The sequence below is a fragment of the Lucilia sericata genome, unplaced genomic scaffold, assembly GCF_015586225.1.
Source record: "Lucilia sericata isolate MDLA Ls3-8-SP2 unplaced genomic scaffold, ASM1558622v1 Contig000394F_arrow, whole genome shotgun sequence".
NCBI classification, from domain to species: Eukaryota; Metazoa; Arthropoda; class Insecta; order Diptera; family Calliphoridae; genus Lucilia; species Lucilia sericata.
In genome coordinates, this window is record NW_023994412.1 from 182,436 (window position 1) to 207,198 (window position 24,763).

The 24,763-nt window shown below is 31.2% G+C and overlaps 1 protein-coding gene across 10 annotated transcripts in view; it reads right to left on the reverse strand.

Annotated features, from left to right (window-relative positions):
- Positions 1-220: 220 nt before the first annotated feature.
- The window catches only part of LOC119604449 (rho GTPase-activating protein 100F), a 74,595-nt gene continuing 50,052 nt past the window's right edge, over positions 221-24,763 (reverse strand). For 3 of the 10 annotated variants that reach the window (XM_037957057.1, XM_037957055.1, XM_037957058.1), the window contains 11 exons: positions 24,385-24,687; positions 24,196-24,318; positions 23,998-24,135; positions 23,659-23,932; positions 22,583-23,592; positions 21,397-22,522; positions 21,247-21,326; positions 20,811-21,174; positions 20,127-20,380; positions 16,439-16,562; positions 13,224-15,903 (listed from right to left, as the gene is read on the reverse strand). In XM_037957057.1, the coding sequence (XP_037812985.1) occupies positions 14,189-15,903; positions 16,439-16,562; positions 20,127-20,380; positions 20,811-21,174; positions 21,247-21,326; positions 21,397-22,522; positions 22,583-23,592; positions 23,659-23,932; positions 23,998-24,135; positions 24,196-24,318; positions 24,385-24,687 (5,511 nt within the window). In that variant the 3' untranslated portion in view covers positions 13,224-14,188. Of the gene's footprint in view, positions 1,399-13,223; positions 15,904-16,438; positions 16,563-20,126; positions 20,385-20,810; positions 21,175-21,246; positions 21,327-21,396; positions 22,523-22,582; positions 23,593-23,658; positions 23,933-23,997; positions 24,136-24,195; positions 24,319-24,384; positions 24,688-24,763 lie in introns of those variants that run through there. The other 7 variants (XM_037957063.1, XM_037957062.1, XM_037957060.1 and 4 more) reach the window with 7 other exon arrangements.

Sequence of the window (24,763 nt, forward strand, 5' to 3'; positions counted from 1 at the left end):
TGAAAGATCACCCCTAATTATTATATGGTTTTTTAGGTCCCTTTTTAATATTTTAATATTCACGTATTTTACAAAATTTAAGAATGAAAATTAGCCCCAAAGGAAAAAAGTTTTGTTTTGGGGTATTTCTTCATTTCACAACATTGGGGTCATTTTTATTTTTTTTGCAAAATGCAGTATTACCCCAAATGTAAAAATGTTGAAATACCCCAAAAAATATATGAAAAAAAAACAAAACTTTCGTGTTTTTGTTTCCTGTATCTTTGTTGGGGCCATATTTCGTTTTACGTTTTGGGGCCATTTTACCTGGGGCCATAATTCGCAGCGCCAAAATATACTAAATGTTTTACTTCACATAAATCAAGAGGACATTTTGAAAATATTCTCTCAAAATAAATTCAATTTCACACTGTTTTGTCAAAATATTGTGCTTAATAATTTTGCTGTTGTTTTGTTTTTGTTGCTTAATTAAAATACATTTAATTTTTTTCATGCTTTTCTTGTGTGTTTTTTTTTTTAATATTTTTGTTGTTTCAAACATTTTCTAACAAATTTGATTTTGTTGTTCTACTTAACATTTTTTGTTCTACATTCTCTTAAACGGTTTTATTCTTATTCATTTCTTTAGCATTTTATGTAAGTATGTATGTATGTTGTTTTTGTAAGTGTAATTTGTTTAAATAGTTTTGTTTTTATTTAATTAATTAATAGAATGTATGAGAAACTTTCGATTTTCATTTATTTTGTTAAAGATTTTTAGCTTTAATTTAAATTTAGTTAATTTTCTAATTGTTGTTAATTTGTTTTTTGTTTTTTTTTTTTTTTTTAATTGTAATTAATGTATGTAGAATTACGATATGACACAATGATATAATAATATTTTTTTTTCAATTTCATTTTTATTATTATTAATTAATTATAGTTTATAATTTTATTATATTTTATTTAATGTATTGTATAATAACTAAGCAAGCTCAGAACCAACATTTACCTTTATGTATTTTAAAATACCAAAATTGTAATAGTTACAGTAGCAGTTTAAATATACAAAATTAAATTTTCGAAATAATTGAAATTTTTATCTTAAAATTAGCATTTTTTGACGATAAATGAAACTAAAATAACTTGAAGCAATTAACTTAGGTTGAGACACACACACATGCGCAGCACACAAAATTAAAAACACATTGATTAGTTAGTAAGTACTAGTTTGTTAATAAGTTACTCTAATAATATGCCCCTTTTTTTAGTTAGAAATTTTTGTTTTATTTTATTTTATCGAAAAGCCTTGTTTGTTTCCACCGCCACTAGTTTTGTTTTTTTTCCGTTAATCATTGGTTTTTTAGTTTCAACATTTTTATCATACCATGTTCCGTTTTCTGGTTCATTATTTTAAATCTATGAAAATTATAAATTTATGCATTTTATGTAGATAATTATTTGCAAATGATTAGTTGAATAAATGTTTTTTTTTTCATTTATTTTGCCCGCCCAATTTAATGAATGAAAATGCTATGCATCTATTTATATATAAATATTTTAATGTTTTTTTTATAATTTATTAATTAAACTAGTGATCTATATTTTAATTTAGATAATCCATCAACGTAAAGTAGTGTGGTTTGTTTTTGTAAATTAAAACATTTATAATTATCTAAATATTTTGCTATACAGAATGAATAGGATGCTTTTAGAAGATTAAAGAAATCTAATTGAAAAATTTATTCATAATACCGAAATCTATTCGAAGTCAAAATAGTAAATTTTAAACTTTAACTCTCAATATATTGCCTCGAAGGACCAATTTTTCTTCTTTTATCTGAAAAAAATTTAAGATGGATATACATCGCATAATACCGAGGCCTACCGGACTTCTAAACAGCAATTTTGAAAGTTTTAAACTGAAGATATCGATTAAAAGGGGTCTGATGTTAGAAAAATATTTAAAATTTTTATCGACTTCAAAGTATAAGGGCTGAATAAACGATTTCTCGTTCAACTAAAATTAATCTTATTGATAGAAATTATATCAAATAAAATATCTTTCGATCCCTAATTTTATACGAATTTTAGCCATAGAAGTTCAACAATGTTCTCTGAAAGAAAATTATGTTGTAATTAGGTTAGTTAGTTTCACATAGTCCTCCACCATAGAACTAGTCCTTTAGAAGCTCTGAACACTAAATTGCACATCATAAAATTGCCATATATGCTTGCAGCGCAGCGAGGTTTAACTCATCCGGAAGGTGGAGATCAAGAACATGTGGACACGCTAAGATTTTAAGCCTATTACCTCCAATCTTGCCAGAACGAGATCTGCTCTTGATATATCCAACGCCGTTTCAGTAGCAACTCCGTTAGGGTTTTTCAAGTATCTTCTGATTCTTTCTTCGGAAGGCTGAAAATAGGGGGAATAATCTGGTCACATGTAAAACGTAGAAGACACCATATAAAGCGAAGCAAACGGGATATATCGAGGTTGATACCAGTGATAACAGGACACTGGGTGCTAGACAGACATGCAAGTCGCCTTGGGCTCCCCTTCAATGAACACTTTTGCAGTTGCAGGCAGGGGAAAGGAAGATCACTGCGATTGCACTGATCTAGCTGTTAAGAGAAAACGCTTTCTTGGCGGCTACTGGGTTTAAGCTAATGATATCCTGAGATTTCTCACGACTACAGATTGGATCTAACACTACACAATAACGCATCTGACGAGTGGAGTAGTCCGTTCAAAACTGAGTTTCTTCGACTCTACTTGACTGTTCGCGCGCTGTGGACTACCACGTTAAACAACCAGGCCTACACCCTTAGCAGTGCTTCAGTTGGGTATAGTACATACGACCTTTGGTCTAACAGTAACCTCTATATTGTAATTAATTTACGAATAATAGTCGGTTAACAATATTTTCTGGGATTTTTTCAGCAAAATTATGTTGAAATTAATGTAGGAAAGTAAATCTGAATTTTTGGACTCGAAGAATTCGCGATGTGAGATAGTGATGGTCACAATTGATTAAAATTCATGGGGGAAAATTACAACATTCGAAGTCGATCGAAATTTTCATTTCAACTCCCAGCTCCCACAAGTAATTTAAATTTCTTTATTTCCAACAATTTGGCCTATATACTTAGGCCAAACTAGTTTATAAATTTCTATTATAATAGAGAACAAGAGATTTATATTTGCTCTAAAATTAATAATCGATTTAAAGCTATCTATCTGAGTCTCTATAATGTATATGAAAGAAAAAGAAGAAAGCTTCAAAATGGTCCTTCGAACCGTAGCAAAAATGAATATATTTTTACAAATTTTGACTCAAATTAATAATGGGTTTAAAGCCATCTGTCTGAGACTCTATAAAGTATATGAAAGAAAAAGGAGGAAGCTTCAAAATGGTCCGTCGAACCGTAGCAAAAATCAATATATTTTTACAAATTTTGACTCAAATTGAGAAACGGTTTAAAGCGATTTTGTCTGAGCTAAAAAGAAGAATGCTTCAAATGGTCCTTCGAACCGTAGCAAAAATCAATATATTTTTACAAAGTTTGACTCAAATTAATAATCGATTTAAAGCAATCCGTCTGAGTCTCTATAATGGATATGAAATAAAAAGAAGAATGCTTGAAAATGGTCCTTCGAATCGTTGCAAATATCATTATGTTTTTACAAATTTTGACTGTTTACTCTGTTTAATGGAGTGTCAAGTCCTGGAAATTTATTTATATTTTAGCTAAATGATTTAATTAAAATGTTAATGATTTAAATTTATGTTTTAATAATGATAATTATAACTGTACAAGTTAATTTATATTTTTTTAGTAATTTATTAGTTAATATATATATTTTGTTGAGTCGTTCAACGATTAAAGCTTAAAAAACCAATAATAATTTTTTTTAGATTTTCTTTTTGAGTTTTTTTTCGTTATCATTATTAAACAAAAAAGGCATAAAGTAATTTAAATTAAATTAAAATTAAGTGGTAGTGGTAGTTTTTTTTTAATTTTTGTTTTTTTTTTTAGTTGAATTTTTTTTTTTCATAATAATCATTTATATGATGAATGTTAAGTATGTTTAATTTGATAGTTTAGTTAGTTAAATGTACTTATCAACTAATTAAATGTAATTTAAGTAATATTTAAGTAATGGCAATAATTATAATTATGATTCCAATACACAATTGACATGAAATATTATAAATCATTTGCAATTTTTTGTTTCTATCATCAACATCTTTAAGGTTTATGATCATCATCATGAAAATGATTGGGGATTTTTTGCTATTTTTTATTATGTTTTTTTATTTGTTAGTAATATTTATAATTTGTTATAAGGACACCTACAAAATACCAAAAAAAATAAATAATTATAATTAACATATAAAGGTTTAAATTTACTCTTTCTAAACTAATTGTTTTATATATTTTGTTTAGGTTTCATTTTTATTACTCTTTGGTTTGGGAACTACAGCCTACTCTTAGTACAGTTTTTAACAATTTTCTTTTTTTTCGATTTTATTTACTTTTCACTTTAAACATTCTTTTTTTAATAAATAAAATATTTTCAATAAAATTAATTAATTTAAAATTTCTAGTATATTTAAATGTAAGTGAGTGATAAAAAAAAAACTTAGAGAGATTTAAAAAAAGTTAAATAAACAAAAAATATGGAATTATTATGGTCCTACGAACCAACAGAAGAAGAAATTTTTTCTCAAAGGAAAGCCTTTTCTAGGTAATATAAAAAATGGTCCTACGAACTGACTTGGGTAATTATGTGTTAGAAGTCTTTTCTCTTAAAAATAAAGTAATTTAATACTCTCAATAAAAGGTATATCCTTGGCCACATAATGATACTTTATAACCGATTATTTCAGTCAATATATTAAACCTGCTACCAAAAGTCATTCGCTAATACTTTAATTAAAAATTTATCAAATAAAAACACACTTACAAAAGTTTTATTAAAGTAAAATTTAAATTTAAATTGGCAACTTTAAAGAAAGATTTTGGTCCTTCGAACCACTAGCAATAACAAATCTCTGACTTTAATCAAATCTCTCCGAGTATTTTATATAATTGGGTGTACTCAGTGTAGTGTATGTGTATAAAATTTCATAATTTTTTTTGTTATATAAATAGTTAAAATTATTTAATTAAAAACTGAAAAACACAGATGATAACAATTAATATAACAATTGAAATGTTTCTTTCAAAAAAACATTTCATTCTATCGATAAATAATTAAAGTTTATGTATCAATTAATCAATCAATGAATTAATACAATATATTTGTTGCTAATTAAAATCAATAAATATAATAATTATTTAATTTTAATAATAATATTTAGATATTTTTTGTTGTTGTTGCTGAAATACACATACAAATCACAGGTGTGTAAATGTATGAAATGGAATAATGTTTCTTATAATTTGTGTTTGTTTCTTTTTTTGGAAAATAATTAACTTGTACTGTTGGTTCTATATGTTCATGTTTTTGTTTTTTGTCGTTATGTACCTTTGAATAATTTTTTAATTTTTTTCTTTAATATTTTGATCAAATTTTTTTTCACTAAAAATGTTATTTTTAAACTATGAAATTTATTTGTATTTTAGCTTTTTTAGGTTATAAAGAATAATTTTTAAAGTAATGTTTTTTTTTTGTATTTAATATTGCTTTATTGGCTTTATTTTAATTATTTACTGGGTTTTTTGTTTAATTTTCTAGTTTGCTTTATAGTTTTCTGTATTGGTGTTGAGGGAGGATGTTTTTTTATTTGATGTTTTATTTTTAATTTAGGAAGTTTGTTTTTTTTGTTAATTTATACACATGCAGTATTATTTGGAATATATATGTATAGGAAATTAAGAAATATATATCTTCAATTAAAGTGTAACATTTGCTTAGTTTTGAGTGAAGTGAAGAAATATGGTCCTTCAGCTGACGACAAGAACCCGCAATCACATTTTTATGTGAAATTACGGTTTTATTTCATTTAATAAGTTCCGGATTTAAAGTTTATAGCTCTATGAAATAATGGACCGATGTTAACCATTTGTAATAGGCTTCGTCTCCGGTACAATAGAAGATCATGTGCCAAATTTCATTGAATTATCTTCAAAACTGCGACCTGTAGTTTGAGTACAAGGTTTACAAGCCCTATTCAGACGTTCAGTTGTATGGGGGCTAAGTGAAATAATGGACCGATCGTAATCACTTACATTTACGCTTCGTCCCTGGGACAAGAGAAGATCATGTTCCAAATTTCATTGACATATCTTTAAAATTGCGACCTGTAGTTTGATTACAAGGTTACAATGGACAGACAGACAGACAGACAGACAGACAGACAGACAGACAGACAGACAGACAGACAGGCAGACAGACAGACATAAAGACAGACGGACAGACGACGATTCTAACCCGATTGGTATACTTTAAGGTGGGTATAGGACCAATATTATTGTGCGTTACAAACATCATCAGCACAAACCCAATATAGGGTATAAAATATATATTTCAGCTTATTTTTTTGTACTGTTACATTTTGAGAATTAGAATTGGTCCTTCGAACCTAAAAATCATTTCTGATTAATTTCATATTTGATATGATACTTTTGAAATGATTTTCCTCATTATTCCTATGGTCGCCGTTATAACCAACCTTGTGGACTACTCTTGGCATAATTAGACCATATTATAAAAGAGGCTTGTAAAAGTATTGTGTCGATTATTCTTCCTTCTCCGTTATAACCAACCTTATGGATTACTCTTGGCATAATTAGTCCATATTATAAAAGAGGCTTGTAAAAGGTATTGTGTCGATTATTCTTCCTTGTTTAAACATCATCCAAGGTAAATTTTTTGTGGAAAGTCAATTCGATTTGATATAGTCCAATCAGACAGTACGTATTGAATATGACTAAGGCAAAGAAAGCATTGTAAGCAAGTTGTAATAGTAGACATTTGTTCCGAATATTTTGTTGCTCTTTCGTCGCATATATTCGTGATTAGTTTCGTCCAAGTAAGATCCTTTTATTAAGCATTCATTAACAATTTCATTTCCCCGAGTTCGTCTATGTTGTGTCTAAGAGTAAATGCGATTGAGAAGACATTTCAATCTTATCACGCTAGAGGAGAGTGTCTCGAGAGATGCAAAACTACCATACGGTTGACGTTTCGAGATTCAGTTCTCAGCTTTAAACCCCATACAGGCATTAGGCAATCTGATGGAGTCCTTGAGACTATTCTTATCGTAGAAAGGTAGATTAGAGTAGACCAAGAATCTGTTTTTGAAATTTGCCAAACCCTTCCAAAATCTTGAGATACGGGTGAGAACTTATAAGTTAGTAACTCGGTCGATTATCAACCGATTTTAAGTTTCTCAACGGATTTAGAAAGCAGAACCTGAGGTCTTTATAATGATATACATATGTATATAATGTTTAAGTAGCATAGAGAAATATGTGTTCATTTCATCGGCAAACATGTTTTTGATATTAGTTTTGCACCATTTTCCAAGTTTGGAGATGATTTTACATAGTATTTTATATAGGAAACGTACTTTATATTAATGCCTTAGGAAAATATGTCTATTCATAAGTAAACACAGCTTTTCTTTTTAAAATCCATTAGCAATTAGCTGTGAATGTTTCTTTAATTTATTGCAGACAAACTTAAACGTAAATGATCATTCTAACTTGTAAGTATTACAATTACGAATTCAGCAATTCAGGTAATGACTTTCAACTGCTTACCTATTAACACACTTTTCAATGGGTACTATATATCGCCCTGATTACATAGAAGTAGTGTAATAATGCCTTATTAATACTTTCTTATACATATACATATACATTAATCATCTTTTCTTTGAAGCTATAGAATTCGTATAAGTTTTTATGATTTACATTGGCTAAATTTGCTAATTACTTGTAAGCGTTTATGGTAAGTATTTGCCTCCATAATGCCTTAAAATTTAAGAATCGCATAGTAAATGTTACACTTTCTTTTAAAGAAATACTTTTTAAAAAAACTGAAACTTAAAAACAGCCTTTTCTATTTATATTACGTCATATTATAGATTGGATTTTTAATATTAATTTTAAAATCTAAATTATTACTGTTTTTTTAATGTTGTATTTAGGATGTGCAGACCGATTTTATATATATTAATTTTATTTTAGTTGTTTTTTGGTTTCCTTAAAGGAATGATTAGAGACATAGATTTTCGGAAAATATTTATATGCGATTATTTTGTTTTTGTTATAGAATATATATATGTATTTATGTTTGAATGTATTTATAGATATATAAGTATTTGTATGTATATATTTATAAGTATGTATAGGTATATATTATTTATGTATATTTTCATTTTCTTTTGGTTTTAGAATATAATATTGGTCGTAGTGTTTTAGTTTTTTTTTTTTTTTTTTTTTGTTTTATATACGCTTAGAGTTTTGCCATTTTTATTTATCTTTATGGGGAGGGGGTAGAGGTGAGAGTTATAAATACTGATTGAATAGAATACAGTGCAGTTGGAATTGGAATTTGGTAATATTTGAAACTAATTTAATTAATTAATTAATTCTTTATGTGGACAGGAGGCTGTAGAGAAGTAAAGTAAGGAAATGTCTTTCATGCCTTTGATTTATCTAGCTAAGTATGTATTATGTATGTATGCAAGTATGTTTGTATGATTAGGTTTAACTGTCAGTTTGTTTGTTTTGTTTTTCTAATAATCTTTGTTAGTTTAACTGTCTGTTTTAGTTTTGTAGAAAATTTCTGTTTCAAAATGTCTTGTCATTCATTCCAGCATTAAATGTTTTTTTAATCAGTAATGTTAATTAGTTATTTAGTTTAATATTGTTGGTTTATAATATAAGTATATTATTAAATGCATTCAATCAACCTTTTATTGTTTTTATTTGTTTTATTTTTCTATTATTTTACATCAAATGTTTGTTTTTGTTTTGATGTTTTAGCTTAATTTTTGTAGCTTGTTTATTATTTTGGTAGTTTTTTTTATTTAATGTAAATTTCAATACTGTTAGGGTTTGGTTTATAGTTATATTTTTATTATTTTTTTTGCATTTGTATATGTTAATATATAAATATTATTTATAGTTTTATATATAAAAAAAAAGCGTTTTGTATGTGTTAAAATTATATAATTTATTATTGGTAATAAATTATATAATTTTTCTTTCCTAGTGCATAATAAAGTTTTATTCCCTTTTATTATAGTAGAGAGTTGTACAAAAATTATTTAAATTTATTAAAAGTTCGACTTAAGTCATCTACTTAAAGTCTCCTGTGGAAATTTTAATATAAATACACTTGTCTGTTTCTTATATTAAAATTATATTTCTAAACTGGTATTTGAAGAATTTAAAATAATTTTTCATATCTTAGGACCTGTTCCTTTAAATGCATATGAAAGCAACAAATATATTCGATCTTTTTCATTGTTTTCAATATAAAACAAGAATGAAATCTTCGTACGTTCATTTAGCGGAACGGACACTAATTTTCATTTCACACAGAAAAACATTTTAAACAACTTGTTTTAGAACAGGTGCAAAGAAATTCACTTCTTATATAGCAACTTTGAAACTAGTTATGTCGCTATTACTTTTGGAAACTATTTTCTGGAAAATATGATTCTATAAAGTACTTGACTGGAATCATAAATTAAATTTACTAAGTAATAACAAGGTAATGCGTTGTAATTACTCATACTTTTCAATTACAACTGTATATCGCCTGCATTACTTATAAGGAGACTAGTAATGACTTACTTTATATCTGATATTTCAGTACTTATTTTCGGCTTTATCATTATGTTTCTCATTTTATTTAATTCCGATTTAACAAAAGTATTTTACACAAAGAGAAAACCAAAATGTATTTGTATGTGAAAAACGTTATTTGAAACGCTCAGGGTAATACTAAATACAAGGTGACATCATTAGCCCAGCTGATTATTGTTTAAAATTTTTTATCATTCTCTTATTTTAAAGCTAGCAATACAACTGAAGTTCGGTTGACATACATAATCGATCCATAAATTAAATTAAAATTTACTAAGTAATAACAAGGAAATAAGTAGTAATCACTCATACTTTTCAATTACAACTATATATCACCTGCATTACTTATAAGGAGACTAGTAATGACTTACTTTTAATCTGATATTTCAGTGCTTATTTTCGGCTTTGTCATTATGATCCCGAGTTAACAAGAGTTTTTTACACAAAGAGAAAACTAAATTGTATTTGTATGTTAAAAACGTTATTTGTCGCCCTCAGGGTGAACTGAATACAATGTGACATCATTAGGCCAGTTGATCATTGCTTACAATTTTTTATACATAGACTTGTATACAGGTTTAAATCGCACGTTTGGCAAACTCGATAAAAAAATTTGACAAACGTGCGTTTGCTCTCAAGTGCCGGTACCTTGTTAATTATACCATGGACGCACTACAGCTGATTAACAAACACAAAGTCTCTGCTTGAATTTATCTCTGGCTCTTTTTATCTTTTAAACACAAACCTACTTAACTACTCCTTTATAAGCGTGCGTGGTAAGTAGTCCAATTCAGCCAACAGGTTTTAACAGCCAGTCGAGCAAATTTTCGATTATTTCAATCTATAAATTATATATGTATAGTCAAGAGTTATTTGCCTGAATACAAGGTGAAATCATTAGCTCAGCTAATCGTTGTTTACAATTTTTTATACATATACTTGTATAAAGGCTTAAACCGCACGTTTGTCAAACGTGCGTTTGCTCTCAATGGACGCAATACAGCTGATTAACAAACACGAAGTCTCTGGTTGGATTTTTCTCTGGCTCCTTTTATATTTTAAATACAAACTTACTTACTTATCTACTTCTTTGTAAGCGTGCGTGGTAAGCACTCCAATTCAGCTAACTGGTCTTAACAGCCAGTCAAGCAAATTTTCGATTATTTCAATCAAGAGTCAAGAGTTATTTGCTATTTTAGTGTAAATTTTACGTTTTCTACATTGCATTGTTCTAATGATTTAGATGTAGGTCTGATCACGAGAGCGATTTAAAGAACAGTGAAAGTATTTGGGAAATTAAGAGGTCTTCCTATTGTTTATTTATTTGTAATCGATAAACTCAAGAACAATTGCGACCTCTGGGAGGAAAATGTAAAAATATGTGTGTATATTCAAAGGGTTGCGAATAAAATGGCTATGGGTAATAATGAGCAAAATATCCTAGCAAAAACTTACATTGAAAAGTAAGCGATTAAAATGCTAAAATTTACATAAATCATTATTTTAACACGAATCGAGCGTACTTACCATGCTCGCTTACAAATAGGTAAGGTAAGTACTATATATGTATATATATATATATATATATATAGCCTACAAATAGGGAGTTAAGTAAGTAGTTTTGATTCCATTGCGTCTATTATTATTAGTTTTCACATAATAAATATTTTTGCGTTTATGTTAAAAACAAAGTTCAAAAACAATATAACAAGCCTAAAAAGTACTAAAAAGTAAAAAGTACTTACATAATATATTATTTGTCATAAGTTATTGCTACACTCCTTCTAAGTAGTGTAGAAGGTATGTATTAGTAATTGAAAAATAAGTTGTTGAACATATACATGTCATTACAATGTCTTTACTGGATATTAAAAGTAAAAATTTGTGTAATAATCACGAAATGTAACTTTCGAACTGATCAGGCGATTTGAAACGAATTTTGTCAGTATTTGTGTTACGAAAATAAGAACAATTCTTCGAAAAACATAACAGTATTTCTTAAACTATAAAAATCGAGCTATCACACATCTGATATTGGCGGAATTAACATTTTTGAGAAAGTATTAATATCCTAAACTATTAAGGGATAAATTTTCATTATGCACTGTATTTTTCTTTTTCTTTTTGTTCTTTTTTTTTTTGTTAGCCAAGTTAGTAATAATGAAAAGTCAGTTTCAAAAATATACATATATGTATGTTAAGTTTTTTTTAGTTTAGTTATATTTTAGTTGTTGGTTTTTAGAAATTTTTAGCATAAATATTATACGTTTATAAAAAAAAAATTCATAAATAGTCAAGTTTATAAAAAATTGTATTGTTGTTTGTATGTACATGTACAAATATATATGTATGTATAAGTAAATAAGTAAAGATTACAAAAAGGAAAATTGTTGTATTATATTGGTAGTTAAGTATGTATAATTAATTATAAATTTGGGTATAGAGAATAAATATTTTTATATATATAGATAGAGGTAGCGACCAAAACAAAAGATTTTATAGAAGAACAGAAAAAGAAACTTGTAACAAAAACAACAATATGAAATTTTGTTTCGAAAAAGTTAAACAGAAAAAAAACTTAAATTGTATGCGTGTAGACATACATAGATATGAAAAAAGCTTTAATATTTATAATAATTTCTTGGTTAGGTTATTATAATGCCTATAATTTATGTTGTAATTATTATTATTTTCTTTATAAGGTTGTATATAATTTATCTAAATATGTTGGTAATAAAGTATTAATTTGTAAATTCAGCTTTTTTTTAAATCGGTTATAAATTGAACATGAAATAAAACAAGAGAAATCAAAGAGCTTTTTATACATCGAGGTATAAAGAGAGAAATAATGGAATTTGCTGTGGCGTTTAAAAGTTTTTGAATACAAATATACATAAATATTAGAAAAAGAAATATTTTAAGGATTTTCATTATTATTATTTAACTATTTAAGATTATTTTATTATTATAATTTGTAACTATTTGTAAGTATGTATGTTTGTTTTAAATATGGATTGCCACATAATCAGTTTATTTAGTTAAATTAGTTTTATTTTATTTGTTGTTTTTGTTTCTGTTCTTGTTGCTGTTGTTGTTTTTGTATCTTCATATTTTAATAAACCTATTGAAAATTCGTTAATTCGTTCACTTGTTTAATATTTTGTTAATTTTTCTTACTTTTTTTCCTCATACTTATTAGGGGAATTTTTTTGTTTTTGCCTATATTGTTAAATGTTAATTATATTTAATAATAATTAATAATAATTTATGTATGTAGTCAGTTCGTTTTTATTAAGAGAAATTTATTTAAAAAAAATTAATATTTGTAAAAAAAAATATTGTTAATTATTTTGTATGCTTCTTGAATTTCTTTAAATACATTTATATATTTATATAGTCTTGTTAAATTGTTGTTTTTATTTATTATTAATAATATTGTTTACGTTTTGTTCTTCTTACTAACTTTTTCGTATTACTGTAAATTTGTTTTTGTAAATTGTAAATGTTTAAAAAATGAAATCTTTCAAATTGTTTTTGTTTTATTTAAAAAACATATAATTTAAAATAAAAATAATTATTTAATAAAAAAAAAAAAACAAAAAAATTATTGTTTACTCTCTTGTTGGGTTTAATTCACTTTTGTATTGGTGTGTATTTTGCATCTGTATGTATGTGTACAATACGGGGCACACATACCACTTTGTATATGTTATTCGGAAATGAATTTGAGCTGCTGCTGATGAGAACAAGGAGAATTAGGATACGGAAATGGGTATTATACAAGTGTGTATGTGTATGTTTAGTTAAATGTACATGTTTATTAGATGGGAGTAGAAAAATATCAAATCATAGAAAGTTTAAGGAACACTACTTTGATGAAGATTTTAAGCAAAAGAGCTTAAGCCCGAAATGTAATTAAAAAACAGAAAGTTATTTGGGCAAAGTTTATTCGAAATTTTGCATCATATTTAAAGTTATAAAATAAATACTTCACAACAAAGCTTTTTCCCTGCAGTTATATTACATTTTACAGATATAGGTAAAGAGAGGCACACATGAAGCATAACTGAAAACTTTACTATAGAAATTTAAAAAAAATCTATTTAAGCTTTTTATAAAGCTTGTCATATGCAACAAACTTGAAATTCTACAAAAGCTCTACAATAGTTGAGTTTAACTCAAATTCAAAAACATTTCTCTAATCTTGATCATCCATTTTTCTTCTTCCATCTAAACTAAATATCTATGAAAAAGTGTAATTTTAATGAAAATTTACTTGACTAGATGAACATGTTGTTGTATGTCTGTATGTATGTATGTACTTGTTTGTGTAATAAGTCTATATATTTAGTAGTTTTGAATACATGCCTGCCTATTTTAAATCATCATATTCATCACTGCCGTTTTTCGATTCGCCAGAATGAAAAGCAGCCATAGCTGATGAACGATGATTATGATGATGATCATTATTGGAACCATTATTACCAGCACTATTACTACCACCATTACCACTACCACCGCCATTACTAGGCACATCAAATGCATCTAAAAATGGATTTGTTGCGGCATATTGAACACGATACGTACCTAATGTATGATAATTACCAGCACCATTACTGCTAGAGCCCAACGATGAGGCAGCAGCGGCTGAGGTGCCATTACTATAAGGTCTAGATGTGGTAGCATACATAGAACTAGAATTCGAATACGCTGAAGAGGCATTGGAGTTGGTATAGAAATCATAACTACTGGTAGAACCAGTCATTGAACTAACACCACTACTGCTGGCCGTACCAGTAGCTGTCGATGTCCCTGAAGTATAGCCAGTGCCTCTTCCTTCGGCTGAGGCAGCCGAGGAAGATGTATTGAATAGTGTAGCACCGGATATACTACCACTACCACCACCATTACCCGAACTATGTTTGGGTAAAGTGCCATACACATGCATTGCACTTGTGTGTGTGCCATTCGTACCGTTCGTACTGAACAGACTGCTACCGTATGAACGATGCTGTTGTGGCGGTTGCTGTTGCTCTGTGCTTGTTATTGACTTATTGCTAATATGACTACTACTTGCTACACTGTTTCTAATGTCATTATTATATGCTGTTGCAGATGATGTGGTGGATGTTGCTAATGTCGAACGGCCAGAGTCATGTTCTGAGGCCAAGCTATCGAACAGTCTGCGGCCTGTCGATACAATCGATGAGGATCCGGATGACGAAGATGAAGATGATGACGATACTGCAGTCGATGAGGATTCTCTTAAATTACCACTTACTTGTCTAGACGGTGAAGATGTTTTATCCGTCTTTTCCACATTATATTTGCCCATTCCCGGCTTGCTACCACTGGTCAGATGATAAGTGCCACGCGGTATGGCATCACTTCCGGGTGGTGAAGGAGAATCAGGTGATTTGATGGGTGTGAACTGAACACGAGGTTCTCGTTTCAAATACTTGGACATCAGCTGTGTGGTGGTCATAGCTTGTGACTGAGCCAACAAGGCATTAGTTGAGGCTGATGATTTGTAAGAAATCAAATCATCCGAATCATCTGAGGAGGTCGTGGTAGCAGAAGTGCCCGTTGAACCAGCACTTAATACCGTGGCCTGTGACGAGGATGACGATGATGTGGTACTTGATTTATTACGCATTGCCTTATAATCCTCGGTGGACAATGTTGCCGACGTGGTCTTTTCACCCGCTGCAGTTGCATACGCTGAACGTAATTTAAACGCGGAATCCCCATATTTATTGTTGCCGCCGCTCCCCACACCATTATTGTCGTCGTCGTTTTTGGTCTGAGTTTTGTGCGGTTCATAGAAATCAACTCCCTTACGATTGGTTGCTGTTGCCGTTGTTGTAGTATTAAATGATGTTGATGCAGCATATTGTTGATTGTTATTATGATGAATATTGTTGCTGCTGTTGTTGGTGGTGATGGATGAATGCATGGACGTTTTATCGTCACTGTTATAATCTTTATCGGGTTTCCTTTGACTGAGTGAATAAGAACTGACCGATTCCTGGATGTTGATCTGTTTGACGGATGATGGAGAAACACCGCGTTTTATGGTATCAGTACCTATGGGGTGAGATTTTTGGGTTTGAAATTAGTAAGGGAATTTTCTGGATCGATATCAGGTGTTTGAAATCTAAAGTTTTGATTTATTAATTTTTAGCGAATTTTATTATTTGAATCTTATAACTTAATTCAAATAGGAATTAAAAACACATTTACAGAAGGGGTCGAATTAAACCGATTACAAACATTATGCTGCTAAATGTTGGGTTTAATAAGAGTTAAAAAGAAAGAGATTATTGATTGAGATATTCGTATTAGGTTTAATGGTATTTTAAACTGATAAGGCAAGTTCTTGTTGATATCTGAACGTTTTGAAGAGATTTTGTGTTTCATATTTTGATGGTAAAAATTTATGATGGTTTGGAATCACCATCTTAAGTTTTCGAATTAAGCCTTCAAGACTCAACTATGAAAGTTTAAACACAATTTAGGAAGAAAACTTGTGTTGGAACTAATTTAAGACAATTTAGAATAACTTATTATATACAATCATAAAATATTTTTATTATTAAAAAAAAGTAAAAATTCTACTTACTTTTACCTGAACCCGAACCTGATCCAGTCGATGCCGAACTACTGCCTGGGGAGGGTGTGCCTGGAAGTGGCAGTGGCGATTGGTCGGGAATTGCTGAGCCCACTGAGTCCACCAATTGATGGGGCTGTAATGAATCATAAAATTAACAATATTTAATATTTTATAACCAACTAAACATTCAGCTACGAAAGAGGGGAGGTCAATGTATTAAGCAATGGTGCGGCATTTAAATATAGTTTAGAAAAAAAAACTTTGTGAATAAATTTTGAATTCAAATTGTTTTGATTTGTTTTAAAATACACAAATATTTATACAAAATTTTCAATTTCCAATTTATGCATGTATATTTAAAAAGGGCAAAAAGGAATGTATTTTAATTTAATATGATTTTTTTTTTCTCGTTCAGTTAACAAAGGAAACTACACACAATAAAAACAGCAAAGAAAAATGTCAAAGAAAATAGTAACACAGGTGCATTTGATAAGAATAAATCGATCCATATAAATTGTGGTGCCAATTTTAAGTCAACCAATACATCACTGAAAATTTCATTTTATTCTTTTCACTTTTCAAAGGACATTCAACAGGACATGCAAATTTAAGTATATTTAAAAATTTCTTCTTTTAAATTTTGTCTCTCATCAAATGAAAATGCTTTTTAAATGCTAAAATGTTTGTTAATATATTCAATAAAAACAGTTAGAATGAACGCTATTATGGGATTTTTATATTAATTAAGCTACAATTGAATTGATTTGAAAAAAAGGAATGTCAAATGTTTGGTTTTTATTATTGTCGGTGTATTTTTTTTTTTTTTTTGAAATATGACAATATAATGATGTTCTGAAGGACAACATGCCAAACAAAAGGACACAAATTACATGTCAAGTATATATGTACTTAAATGTATGTAAATGTGTATGTGAGTGAGTGAGTGTATATACAAATGATTTGATTTATACAAAACTTTTGTAAAACAATTTTTTGATTGAAGTGATTTTTGATTAGTAGATACATTAAAATGTATGCAAATAATGTGAAATGGAATGTTTTATTATTATTTTTTGATTTATTATTATTATAATTATGTAGCATGATACATTTCTATGGTGGTTTTGTTTGTAGTTATTATAATTTTTTTTTATTTGAATATATGAATTACGATGTGATTGAAATGCTTGCAAATGTTTTTGAATGGGTGTTTTTGATTTATTTTTTTTATAGTTTAGTTTTGATTTGTATGTTTTTGATTTGTTTTTAAGTTTCAACAAGTTTACCAGTAGTGGGCCAATCATGCTTACATCCGACTTCAGTCAATACACATCACATCAAATTAAGTAGTTCAGATCATTATTTCAATAGGTATTGAATTATTGTTTAATTATTTATTATTTTTAGTATTGTGTGTTAAGAAAAGTTTTGTTTTTAGAAAAATATATTCTAAATATGAAAGAGATTTTAAGTTAAAAGTTTCTTTTAAAAAATATTTAATAATTTATTATTTTATTAAAGCCCGTATTTATTTACATCTTATTTTGTGGGGCTTTCTCTTTTATTTCTACAGAATTGAATTTAATTCCATTTTTTACTTTTAACAAACGGTCAACAGGTTAATATTAAGAAAATGTTTAAAATTAAAGTTTAAAAAAATAAAATTAAGTATTATGACTTTCCATTACCAACAAAAATGTTTCATATTACGTACTTTTATATAAGTCTAAGTATTGAAACGAATATTAAATATAATACCCTACACCAGCATTTAATATGATACCATACACCAGCATTTAATTCGATTTTTACCTTAATTGAGAAATATGTTAACAATTTGTTAAAAAAATCTAAAAGAGGGGTTATATGGGGGCATAAAATTATGGACCGGTTGCCGTAAAATTTGCTAGAGAGATTTTGGCTTATATAAAACATATTTTTATGTCGAATATTTTTAAGACGGTAATGAGTATTAATGTCATTTCCTGGAGGGCACTTTATGTAGGGAGTAGGATGAATTATGTACCGATCCGCATAAAATTTGGTAGAGAAATTTTGATGCATATAAAAGTTATTTGTAGAATTTCATCGCTACAGTCATAGGGGGACCTTATTTGGGAGTATGTTATGGACCGATTCCCATAAAATTTGGTAGAGACATTTTAGCTTATATAAAACTTATTTATGTCAAATTATAGCGATATTTTTAAGCCGGTAATGAGTATTAATGTCATTTTCTAAAGGGGACCTTATATGAGGGGTAGGGTCAATTATGGACCGATCCCCATAAAATTTGCTAGAGCGATTTTGGCTTACATAGAACTCATTTATGTCGAATTACATAGCTATACTCGTAATTTTAAGTCAGTAATGAGCGTTTAAATCATTTTCTGAAGGGGACCTTATATGGGGAGTACGGTCAATTTAGACCAATTTCTATAAAATTTCGTAGAGACATTTTGGCTTATATAAAACTTATTTATGTCGAATTATAGCGATATTTTTAAGCCGGTAATGAGTATTAATGTCATTTTCTGAAGGGGACCTTATATGGGGGGTAGGGTCAATTTTGAACCGATTCCCATAAAATCTGGTAGAGTGATTTTGGCTTATATAATATGTTTTTAAAGCCTGTAATTAGTATTAATGTCATTTTCTGAAGGGGACCTTATATGGGCAGTAGGGTTAATTATGGACCGATTCCCATAAAAGTTGGTACAGATTTTGAGTATATAAAACTTATTTATCCCAAATTTCATCGCTATACTCGTATGTTTAAAAGAGTTATGACTGTTTAAGCTGTTTTTCGGGGGTCCACTTGTATGGGGGCTATGCGAAATTGTGAACCGATATTTCCCATTTACAATACCATACAATCCTTACTTATAAGGAATATTTGTGGAAAATTTTAACTCGCTAGCTCTTTTTTTTCGAACCCTATCGACCTTTCAACAGACAGACGGACATGGCTAGATCGCCTTGGAATTTAATAAGGACCCAGAATATTTATACTTTTTGGGTCTACGACCAATATTTCGATGTGTTACAAACGGAGTGGCAAAATCAATATACCCCCCATCTTTTTTAATGGTGGATAAATTGGAATTTTTACCTTTAATATTTAAATGTTTTTGTAGGGCCTTTTGTTTTTTGTTAATAAAATCGATAATTTTGGTCGGCCGTTTGCGTTTTAGGTCACGATATGTATTTCATCAGAAAACATATTTTTTATTTAATTTTTGAAGCATTTTCCAAGTTTGGAGAGGTTTTAACAAAGTATTTTACACAAAGTATACATAAGTGTCACCTTTGACATTTAAAAAAGTCTGAAATCAGCTTCTATTAAACATATAAAATTATACACTTATTATAGTTGGTAATGAAAAGTCAAAAGTGTTTGTGGCATTTGTTAGTTTAAAAAAATCTTTACAAATCATAACAAATTAAACAAAATCTTTCAGAAAAGCCTAACTTGAAAAAATGAGACAAGCCCTAATAAAAAACCCTAAATTCAATTGCAACGAATATTGGTTATAATTTGCACATTATTCAAATCAATTTTGTTAAAAAATAATAATTCCAATTTCTATCATTATGTATATTCGTTAGCAATTTTTTAGTTATTCTAACTTTAAGACTTTTAAAAAGTAGAGTGTTTATTTGTGTCTGTGTATTTTTGTAGAATTGTTTTGTTTACCTGTTGCACCGCTTGTTGCAAGGCTCGATGCGATTGAGCTAACTGACCCACTACTGATTGATACAGATGATTGTTGACTGTGGCTGAGAGCTGATGTTGGCCTTGAGAAAGTAAGTTGGTTACCGAAGTGGACGAGCGTAGTAGATTGCCCGCCGCCATGAGCTGCGCCTGCTGCTGCAATAGAAGCGCCTGTCTGTCCACTTGCAACGCATTGACTTTGCTTCCACGCTGCCCTGTTGACTCGCCGCGCCGACCTGTCTACATAGGACTCTGTATTAATCAATATTATTGTAATTTTGTTTTTTTTTTTCTTATTTTAGTTTAATTATCTTAAATTATACGTAAGAGAGTATATACAAAATAAATAGAAAGGCAACCGTTAAACATTTCCGTTTTAAAAAGAAAACTTTTGAGTTTAGGGTTCTGAAGAATAAGAATAAAATATTGAAGCGTTAAATAGTTGGGGGAGTTTGCCTCGATCTTGGAGGAAATTTGAAAAATAAGAAAATGCAGTGTAAAGTAAGAGTAGAGTTACGAAAAAAAGTACCAGAAGTTAGGTAGTACGCAGCAACGGATTATGTGCCACAAAAAAGTAACTTTTTATGTTTAAATAGTGTAGAATAAATAAAAAGTTGTATTTATAAAAATAATAGAAAAAAGAAAAATATACTAGAATTACGTTACCTGAAACAACACCGGCCATATTTGACATACTGCCCGCACTCAGACCAGCGCCTAATCCGGCTCCCATACCAACGACACCAGAAGCACCACCCACACCAGTCATGCTGCCCATAATATTTCCAGCAGCTCCCACAGTTACCGCACTCTGATGATGTTGTGTTTGCGGTTGTGGCCAAATTTGCAAGAGATATTTCAGCACGGCAATGGGTTGTGCATGGTCAATATCTGAACCGGGCTGGGCACTGGCTGAATGCAACATCAATGGAGGACCCATAACGGTGGCTAAAGCTTGAGCTGACATCTTATTGCGCTCGGAATTGGAAACAACTAAAGACAAGTGATCGAGTAAGAATACTAAAGTGGCCTGAGATAATGAATGATAAGAGAAAGTAAAATTAATGATTGTCTCAAGCATTTTGTAAACAATATTGCTTACTCTATTCGCCCTGGGTAGACAATCTAAAATGCTAAGCATAAGTTTTGCATTGCCTTCGGGATCGTCAGGGAGACAGACAGCTAAGATAAAAAACATTCACATTTATTTAATAAGCAGAAGTTATGCAGATATTTTTAATTATCTACTCACCTAAAGCATCGACTGTCATTTGGAAGAGACAGCGGGTGAATAATGGTTCTGGCAACTCGCGCAGATAGTCCTTAAGTACACCCGTTATGACATTGATATCAGGAACATGTTCTGGGCTCAATTCCACGGCACGACTATTACGTTCGAATGCCTCTCTCAGTAAACGTTTCTTGGTAGCAGAACCGCACAAACGATATAGACCAATAATATCGAGACCTCGTCTTTCGACTTCTTCTACACAACGCCGTAAAACTATGGGTACTGGAGCACTACCAGGAGCTCCTTTTGATTCACGATTAACTACAGTCTCTAAATCAGCACCAAATAATGTTGGATAACCAGCACGTAAACTGGGCAATCCGCGACGTTTATACAATGCTATTGGATCTGTATGACGCATACGTATGTAAATGGTACCTCTTGGCTCCACTTTCAAAGCCAACTGATGCAATGGTGACTGCCTAAGTATGGTCGACAATGATATAGCTCCACGGTAGCATAATTTATGGCGATGTTGGGGATCCCAGGAGTAGACTAAAACATCGAGTTGTTTATTGCCTACCAAGTCCAATTCGAAGGACTCATCCCAGTCAAACTGTAAGTCTCCGGATCTTACCACGGTTCGAGCTTTGTGCACACGATCGCACTCTATCACACAGTAGAGATCTCGTGAAGGCGCCGGTCCATGAGGACCACCTCCAACGTGCTGTGCACCTAGTTCGGGAGCCGAACGTAGGCCACGGCCCGCTAAAAGATGAATCCACAACATACCCGATACACCACCGACATCCACTATGGGTTTGTCCAACTTGTATTTGCTAAATTCTGCGGGATTAATATCTATCTGACGATGCGAACGTGGCAGTGTTGCGCTCGGAGTAGGTGCTGGACTTTGGTGGCCGGCCGTGCTCATAATACTACCACTGGGACTTGCAGGCCCAGCGGATAGTTCTAAGAGCTGGCGCATGCGACGAATACTGGGTGAACGAATCGAGGAAGGACCGCCAATGTGCTGAGACGACATTGAGCGTACTGGCAGTGCAGAGATGGGACGTGGCATGCCCAGATGTCGATCCAAAGTGCCGGCACCTAGTATACCAGTTCGACTTGAGTAAATGTTTTCAGTCTGCAATAAAATGCAAGTGTTACAAATGATAAAAACTGTAAATATTCATACAAAACTTACATTTCTAAGAGCGTCATGTATATTTTCAGCGCTGCATGAAAAACGATGTGATCGTGGCTGCGACAATAAATCCCTCGTCATGCGCATTTGTTCTGCAATGGCCGAACTACTGGGAGCTCTACGCAACCAAGCTCTGTACTCATCCGAAGTAAAGATTGAAGGGCTGGCAGTAATGCGCGATCTTAAGTCACGATCTCGCCTAGCATTGAATTCGGGTGCTGATATATTACCATCGTTTTCATCCATAATGCGGTCACCAATTCTAGAACGTATACCACTTGGTAAACGTACACCCGGTCGATCTCTTGGCAGTGAGTTGAATTTCGCCATATCAGGGCCCCCTCCCAACACAGATGTTCCAGCTCCAGAAGCACCTCGGGGCATACTACCAATAGCAGGTCTGTTGTAGTAATAGTAACTGGGACGTGGTCCCACAGTAGCCTCTGTATCACTGGAATAATCCAGATTGGGTCGTGAGCGCCGAGTCAAAGATTGCGTGCCGCTTGGACCATATTTTGAAGCTGCGTGAGGATCATAGCGGCCATAACGTCCCAAAGTGCCACCAGGAGCCATCATTACGTTTCCGGCACCGCTAGGCTTGATGCTAGGTCTTAAAAGTGAATGGCGTCCCAAAGAATTAGAGTAGTCAGCATACTCCACTCTAGGCAAATGTTGATCGGAACCAGACCGTGGGAAACGCGCTCTCTGAGGTACATTTCCAACCGACAATCGCCGAGAGGGAGCACCAGGATAGAAGGCATGAACTTTCTCGGCCAAACTTTCTAAAGTTCCGGCATTTTTGTAGTAGGCATGGGAAGGCGCAAATGCATGACCTTTCGGTTGTTCAGTTATTACAGACGAAGGAGGTGGTGGTGGTTTATAGCCCCAATTGGGCGGTTCCACTCCGGGGCGTGTGTTGTAATATAAATCTAATTGCTCCGATTGTGGACTATAGTTGTTTAAGCCTAAACCTAATCGGGAACGGGACTCGGACATCTCTCGACCATCTCCTGGTTAGAAAGAGAAAAGAAAGGACCAACGTTAATATATCACAACCAAGCAAAAGTACCAAATACCTGTACGTCTTTCGCGTGATGAACGGGATCTGGACATGTGATCAGTCTCATCTAAATCTTCGTCTCGTAAGTCGCGCTTCATAACAACTACCGGTGGAGGTTTCTGCTCTGGCCGTGATAGTGAGGGTGGTCCAGGAGAGCCAGTGCCACGATTACCGCAACGCTGTCGTATGGCTAAGACTAGACGACGAGGAATTGACATTATAATGACAACATCATCCAATGACATGTGAGTTACGTCAACTAAGTTGACAGCCAAAATTTCATCGCCAACCTACAGATATTAAGAAATGGATATAGAAATCTGAACTGTAAACTAAAACTTTTCAATTGTAATACCTTAAGACAGCCACTGTTTGATACTGCGGATTCTATAGCTATACGTGATATAAATACACCATCCGTACGATCTGCTCCATTACCCTCTCTTATGTATAAGCCCAAAGTTTGACCAGGTCTTTTAACTATTTCAACCAACTATTTGCAAAAGGAATTATTTTAGTATTATATTTTGTTGATTTAAGTTTTACTAAATACCTGTACTATATGTCTATTATCCTTTTTGGACAACAGTTTATGAGCAGCTTCCACGGCCTGTTTACCACCTATATTATGAGGCTCTAATATTCTAACAATCATCTCACCACGTCTCTCCACCGCCTAAAATAAAAACAAAATTTTATTTTATATAATATTTACTTAAAGTTGTTATAGTTGAAGACTTACCTCCAAAGCCGCTGCTGTATTTGGATCATGATCATTTTCAACAGCTTCTATCTGACGAAAGATCTCCGAACTGATACCCGATACTTTACGGAAATCGCCCTGCAACAATACCGGTTCCTTGGGACCACCCTGTCTCTGCTGTTGCTGTTGATGATGCTGCTGATGTTGTTGCTGTTGGGCTTGTTGCTGCTGATGATGAGCTTGCTGTTGGTTAACCATCGTTTGCAATTGATTTGTTGGCAGGGGTCCAGGCGGCGCACGACCCGGGCTCGCCGTAACATCAGGAACTGATCTCCCATTTTCCTGAAATTAATAATAAAAGGAAAAACATAACAATTTTGTTAAACTTTTCAGTATTTAAGAAAAAAGATTAAATGCA